General features: G+C 38.5%; 1 protein-coding gene across 2 annotated transcripts in view; it reads right to left on the bottom strand.

Annotated features, from left to right (window-relative positions):
* LOC123751050 (prolyl 4-hydroxylase subunit alpha-2) overlaps window positions 1-7,500 on the bottom strand; it is an 81,334-nt gene that overhangs the window by 12,249 nt on the left and 61,585 nt on the right. The window contains exons 4-8 of one of the 2 annotated variants that reach the window (XM_069323305.1): window positions 7,399-7,500; window positions 5,499-5,635; window positions 4,813-5,004; window positions 3,261-3,434; window positions 1,742-1,810 (exon numbers count right to left, since the gene is read on the bottom strand). The exon at window positions 7,399-7,500 is cut by the window's right edge and continues 66 nt beyond it. In XM_069323305.1, coding sequence (XP_069179406.1) covers window positions 1,742-1,810; window positions 3,261-3,434; window positions 4,813-5,004; window positions 5,499-5,635; window positions 7,399-7,500 — 674 coding nt within the window. Of the gene's footprint in view, window positions 1-1,741; window positions 1,811-3,260; window positions 3,435-4,812; window positions 5,005-5,465; window positions 5,636-7,398 lie in introns of both variants that reach the window. The other variant, XM_069323304.1, reaches the window with a different exon arrangement.

Here is a 7,500-nt window from a genome sequence, read left to right as displayed (position 1 = left end):
AACATTTAATATACTTCTCTGAATGCCGGGTGCCTGTCTGACAAGAGTGCCAGACCAGATAACTCTCTTGTCGAGTTTAGGTACGATATTTTATATTACAGCTTTGCTGTAGATTGTTCTAGTAGCGTTGCTACGTTATTATATCCTTAATTGCATTTGCAGTAGGATGATAGATGATGGTGGAGGTTGAGACAATGTCACTTTGTGTGCTCCACTCTACACTCATATATAGAAATGTTCTAGGAATTTTTCCTTGTAGATATATTTTTTTTTTTTTGAGATATATACAAGAGTTGTTACATTCTTGTAGAGCCACTAGTACGCGTAGCGTTTCGGGCAAGTCCTTAATCCTATGGTCCCTGGATTACGATCCCCTGCCGCGAAGAATCGTTTGTCGAATATTGTCCAGGTACTCCCCCAGTTCTAGAAAGTAATCACTGGTGATAAAGATAACTGGATAAGGTGTCCTAAGCTGAATAATTGTTCGCAAGGCACCGTTACACTTGTTCGCTGTTTGTAAACACACACGTTCTGGCCTCGGGCTCGCCATAGGTCGCTTATTCCCAAGTTGGCTCCTCCCTCTTCCTTGAGAGGGGTAGCTTTCAATGAATATTGATTTATTTTTTTTACTGTCTAGACATATGATTGAGATAAGATGTGATTATAATATAATTAGATATAGGATATAAAGATTATAAGTAGTGCTGGCTAGCACTATTGATTCTTATTAAGGATTTGATTTAATCCCTACCGGAAATTGATTCAATTGTTCCAATAGTTTTTTAATTAAGAAATCCTTCTAGAAGCTTCTGGATCCTTGAGAAATCATGCACCAAGTCACGTAGGTCAACCAAGAGCCTTATGGTCTATGAGATCATAGGTGGCATTGTCATGTATGATGCAGATGTATAATGATTCTGATATGATATAGAAATAATACATTTCTTAGATAATAATATAGATATAGTGGGTAAAAATTTCCCACACTATCGCCGTTCTCTCAAGCAGGACCTAAGAGATCTCCTCTGCCATTCAACTTGAAGCAACTGCTGGAGGATGACCAAAATGTCGTCGATGCCCTGATAATCTTCCTCGTAGATACTCATCTTCTCGAGGTGGTGTGAATTAGGCTGGTCGTAGCTGGAACACGTTTGTAGGTATGCAATATGCTGAAAATTGCAACTCATTGTTGCAATTCAAGTCCAGATCGATAAAATCATCAGGGCAAATAGTTTGACCTTTGACAGTCCGCCGGTTTCATGTCCTCTTCGAGACCACTAGAGTGATAGTGGCTCTCAGGTAAATTCAGATAAATTTGCTGATTTATTCAAAATGTGTGTGTGTGTGTAATCATTCTGAAGATACAAAGCTTGCTTGTGCCTCATAGGTTCTTGCTGTGTACGGTAATCTTACTGAAGGCATACACCTTGCTCCATTAGTGTGTTAGGCAATGTTGTTTAGAATGAGATATTTGTGCAGTATCACTTACCTTCACCGTCCTATAACATTATTTACGCATCAGAAAATAATGAATAAATATGTGAGTTAGCCCTGCTACTGACTTGAGAGAAAACATGAATTACATGTACAAATTAAGGGGAGACTCTTAAATATTCCGTCAATCCTCCTGAAGAGGTGAGTGTTGCAATAAATATATCAATCCTGCTGTACCCTTGATAGAAAACGTAAACTGCACATGCAATTAAAGGGTAAACTGTCTTAAATATTCCATCCAACCTACCGAAGAAGTGCGAGTGTTGCTGACGGTGTTGCCTTTGCCCTTGGATCCCTGTACCATCGCCCGAGCCAACTGCAAGGAAATATTATCAACCAAGTGTCAACTGATTAGCTTTGGCTATCTTGCATCATTAAATACATTCTCAAGTCGATCTCGATCTCATTCTCAATCGACTTGAGAATAGTTCAGGACAGACGGAAACGTTGTCGTCCCTTCACCTTCTAGTGTGTGGTCTAGTCAACATACTTTAGCCACGTTATTGTGACTCATCGCCTGCATTAAATACATTGCAAAACAATTTGCTTTTGCTCTAAAACAAACAGTAGAGGAAATTAACTGACATCCTAAGTGAAAAGGACCATTTACCATTTAAATTTATCATTACTTATCCATTCCTACAAATAAAAATCAGAACAGCGTGATATATCAAATTAACAAATCCACAAGGCCCGTGATGAGGTTCGAACTTACATACAGGACGTTCCTAAGACGCAGCTGGAAATATCCCGTGCATTGGCTCAAATCATCATCACGGCCCTTGTGAATTTGTTCATTTTCCATTCTTGTTTGCGAATGTGTTTTTACAAGTGTTTATTTAGGAATATTAACTTCCAAATGTTTAATAACGATAGTTTGCTCATAATCTACATTAATGCTTTACTCACAAACTGCGCTTCTGATCAAAACGCTATGCGTATTAAGTGGCTTTGCAAGATTGTAAAAATATCAGTATGATGTAATCTCACAAACCCAATGTACCTTCTTATAAATAAATAAATAAATAAATAAATATTTAAATAAATAAATAAATAAATAGCGAGATCTTAACAGCAATATATTACATTGAATTTAATGCTATAAACGTACTGGCAAAATGTTCAGTCTTCAAAGACGTTAGTTTAAGTAGCAGACAATAATTATATAGGAACAATGTTATGTTATGCATAACTATCTACGGGCTCACCATAGCCCGTGCTACTTGGAACTTTTTGTTCCTGGTAGCGAATCTTTAACAACAACATATATAGGAACATTACGGGCTATTCATGCCCGTGCCACCTCTTGGGTGGCTTAATCTTTATCAATCAATCTAAATAGAAACTATTTTGAAGATAAATATTGTAAAAGATAATTAGTGTTATGAGAAAAGTAGAAATCCCTTTACATACAATTTATAATGTATATCTTGTAAGTTATCATAATTTACTTTGAAAATTACGAAAATAACTGGATATCTTTCTATTAATTCACATTTAACTATCTTCCTTCTTCTCTTATCTCAAACTAACTTTATACTTCTCTGATTCATCTTTACATTAATTTATCTTTTGTTTGTTCTTCTTACTATCTTTCACCCCTATTCTGCCTGCTTTCTGTCTCTCTCTCTCTCTGTCACTGTCTCTCCTTTTCTCTCTCTCTCTCTCTCTCTCTCTCTCTCTCTCTCTCTCTCTCTCTCTCTCTCTCTCTCTCTCTCTCTCTCTCTCTCTCTCTCTCTCTCTCTCTCTCTCTCACTCACACCCACCATGGGCCTAGCGAGGAACTTGATCTTCTCGATCTCAGCTTGGGAGAGGACATCGTGGAAGATAAGGAGCTCTGGTCGCCAGTGGAGTCTCTCCACCTTGGCGGGCATGAGTCTTAGGTAGCGGTCGTCCCTGTGGTCGTAGAAGCAGGAGAGGGTGGCCAAGTACGACTCACTCTGGAGGGTGGGGTAGAGGTAAAGAGGGAATTAACAGGTGGAGGCTAGGGCCCAGATTCATGAAGCAGTTATGCAAGTACTTATGAACCTGAGGCCAGATTCACGAAGGAGTTATGCAAGTACTTATGAACCTGAGGCCAGATTCACGAAGGAGTTATGCAAGTACTTATGAACCTAGGCCCAGATTCATGAAGCAGTTATGCAAGTACTTATGAACCTAGGCCCAGATTCACAAAGCAGTTATGCAAGCACTTATAAACCTAGGCCCAGATTCACGAAGCAGTTATACAAACACTTGCGAACCTGGGCCCAGATTCACATAGCAGTTACGCAAGCACTTACGAACCTGTCCATCTTTTCTCAATCTTTGGCAACTTTGTTTACAATTATTAAACAGTTAATGAGCTCCGAAGCACCAGGAGGCTGTTTATAACAATAACAACAGTTGATTGGCAAGTTTTCATGCTTGTAAACTGTTTAATAAATGTAACCAAAGCCGTCGAAGTTTGAGGAAAGATGTACACGTTCGTAAGTGCTTGCGTTACTGCTTCGTGAATCTGGCCCCAGGTTCGTAAGTGCTTGTGTAACTGCTTCGTGAATCTGGCCCCAGGTTCGTAAGTACTTGCGTTACTGCTTCGTGAATCTGGTCCTTGGTGATTAGATTACATTCTCTCCCCCGCAAAAAAATCTACAATCTTATGGGTTATTCATGCCCTGTTACAGTACCATTACTGTCAGTTACAACACCAAGTCAATTTAAAAACAAAGATTGGTAACATTTAGTTTATAAATGTCCTCCATGGGTCAAATTTTGTATAAAATTTCTATTGTTTAATATAACTGAGAGAAAAAGTTAGTGCCCTAAAAAAAATATGACTTGGAATATATCACATATATACTTATTTATAAGCGAAATAGTGACTATAAGCAATAAGTCATATATGTGGTGTTTTGTGCGAGAGCAGGTTGCTAGGTCAGGGGAGACTGTTTCTATTTTGTGATAGCAGCTTAGTAAAAGTTATGTAAATATTGTAAACTATGAAAATTGTGAGGGAAATGTTCAAAATCTATGTGAAATGATTTAGATGGATGGTCCTGTACGCAAGATACCTTGATCTCAAACACCCCTTGCACCAAGACTGTAATCTTTTGTTGAATTATTTGCATGTCTCTTACAAATTTCTCTCTGAAATATATATGTATATCTCTTAGAATGTTCGGCAATATGTTTATTATTTGTGATGTGTCTATATATGTATGAACACGTTGTACCGAACGGGGTGAGGATAGCCTCATCCCTTTGTGTGTATTTTACCTCAATAAACTTATTTCAATTTCAAACACCCCGCTGATATGACCACACAAACCCCAAACCAACCAGCAGCTGTTCTCCGCGACAAAGGGCCTGGAAGTTAACAGCATCTTCGTGGGGTTTGAGATCCACTCCTAGACGATATTTTGAGGTCTGTCTGCTGCTCTTCATATCATCTACTGGGATTGAGGCGCCGAAGACGGCTTCCTGCTCTTCCTGTGCCTCTCTCTCATACTGGGCCGCTATACTCTCATCATACTGCGGGAATACATAAAATAATTATATCTGCAAGGGAGGAATGTGAGATAAATAGACCCCGTATCTTAAATTCAAGCATTATATTTCCACTTTCATCTGGCGGAGAGCGCATGCCTTGCTTGTCCTCAACTCTTTTACCTCAGAGTTAGCAGTAAATGACATCCCTACGTCCAATATAAATATTAAACCAAATATATATTTGTCTTAGATTCAGCTACTCGGAACAAAAGTGTCAAGTAGCACGGAACCCATATCACTCCCAATATCTTGATATACATATACATAATAATAATATTTAGACACAATTTGATTTATAAGGTCATTGTTCTTCCATTTCTCTCTCTCTCTCTCTCTCCCTCTCTCTCTCTCTCTCTCTCTCTCTCTCTCTCTCTCTCTCTCTCTCTCTCTCTCTCTCTCTCTCTCTCTCTCTCTCTCTCTCTCTCTCTCTCTCCCACACTTACAGCTTTGATTGCAGTATTCAGGAACATGTTAACCTGTTCCTGGGTGACCGTGGCATTGCCTTCGAGTCCCGCCAGGGTGTAGGCTTCCTCAAACCACTGCAAGGCCCTCGGGTACATGCCCAGGTTGAAGGAGTGCTTGCCCATGTAGAGACAATCCTGCGCCGTCATCTCTGGCCATGGAAGGTAAGAATGAAGAGTCACTTTGGGCGCCCCGAATGGATTTATATGAATTTATATATGTATATATATATATATATATATATGTGTATATCACGAAAATAAACACGTGATTAAGAATGTGACAATGTCAGACCACGGAGGAAAAATGAAACAGGAAATTTCCTTAAGTACTTTCGTATATTAAATACATCTTCAGAAGGACCTTCTGAAGATGTATTTAATATACGAAAGTACTTAAGGAAATTTCCTGTTTCATTTTTCCTCCGTGGTCTGACATTGTCATATATATATATATATATATATATATATATATATATATATATATATATATATATATATATATATATATATATATATATATATATATATATATATACATAAGATCAGGATTGAAAGGCAACATTTACAGAGATTTGCAGATGTCAACAATAGGGTTATCTTGAGATGATTTTGGGGCTTAGCGTCCCCGCGGCCCGGTCCTCGACCAGGCCTCCTTTTTGTTACACACCCCCAGGAAGCAGCCCGTAGCAGCTGTCTAACTCCCAGGGGCCTATTTACTGCTAGGTGAACAGGGACATCAGGGGTGAAAGAAACATTTTGCCCATTTGTCTCCGCCTCCACCCCGAATCGAACCCGGAACCTCAGGACTACGAATCCGAAGCGCTCTCCACTCAGCTGTCAAGACGCCAGGGTGGGAAGTAAATTCAATTGAAAATCGCTATGAGACGATCTAGACAAGCTTGTCATATAGAAGAAAGTGTGTGGTAGATAAAGCTTAATGCTGAAAATTGTTGTAGAGTTTGAACTATAGTTAATAATTACACTGTTACTCGATTTCAGCTGAACAATACTTAAATTGCAAGGTCTGCATACTTATTTATAACTATATAAAATTATACAAAAATATATAAAATATATATTAATATTATATATACATATATATTTTTATAATTATATTTATATTTATTTATAAAGTATATTTGTAACTATATAAAAATATAGTTACAAATATACGGAAAAAGACATAGAAGATAATTCTGTTCTTCGTACTGTTTAATTGCTGGAAATTCTAATTGCCAGGAATTACACATTTTATGAATCAAGAAAGATTTAAAATAAATGAATTTAAGTTTACTAAGTCGATGAACAGGAAAAGATAACAGTTCAGTTTTCTGTTGATATATTGATAATATTATTTATACAACCGTTGTCATACTCTTTCATTCATTGATATACTTTTGGGGTATATACGTGATTGAAAGGGTACACACACACACACACACACACACACACACACACACACACACACACACACACACACACACACACACACACACACACACACACACACACACACACACACATTTATTCCCCTCTCCAAGAATCTCTCTGTTAATGACGTATATCAATAATCACTTATCAGTTCATTTATATAAATCTCTATCTAGCTTTTGTTTCACCTTAACTACCTATAACTGTCCTTTGAACCTTATAACTGTCAAGAACATTTGTTTCTTCTTTAAATCTCTTGAAAACATTCTTATCTTACCGGTTAGGTTCCGACCCGACGCTAGAAATGTCTGTTTATCACCTATTGTCCCGATTAACTCCCATGGTAGTGCGACGGTCACGCTTCATGCAGGTCGGAGTTCAATCCCCCGAGACCGTCCACAAGTGGTTGGGTAACCATTCCTTTCCACCGTCCCATCCCAAATCCTTATCCTGACCCCCTTGAACTCCCACAGAGCCTTACCTGCAGCGCTGGCCACGCCCCAAACCGTGCCTCTCACTAGCTGAGACATGTTGAGATTGTAGACGTCGTGGAGTCGAACCAGGGCTTGGGCAGCGCCCTGCA

Source organism: Procambarus clarkii, chromosome 12 (genome assembly GCF_040958095.1).
Source record: "Procambarus clarkii isolate CNS0578487 chromosome 12, FALCON_Pclarkii_2.0, whole genome shotgun sequence".
In the NCBI taxonomy this organism is placed as follows: Eukaryota; Metazoa; Arthropoda; class Malacostraca; order Decapoda; family Cambaridae; genus Procambarus; species Procambarus clarkii.
Note: the sequence above shows the minus strand (reverse complement) of the source record. Positions and strands in the feature narration are given on the sequence as shown.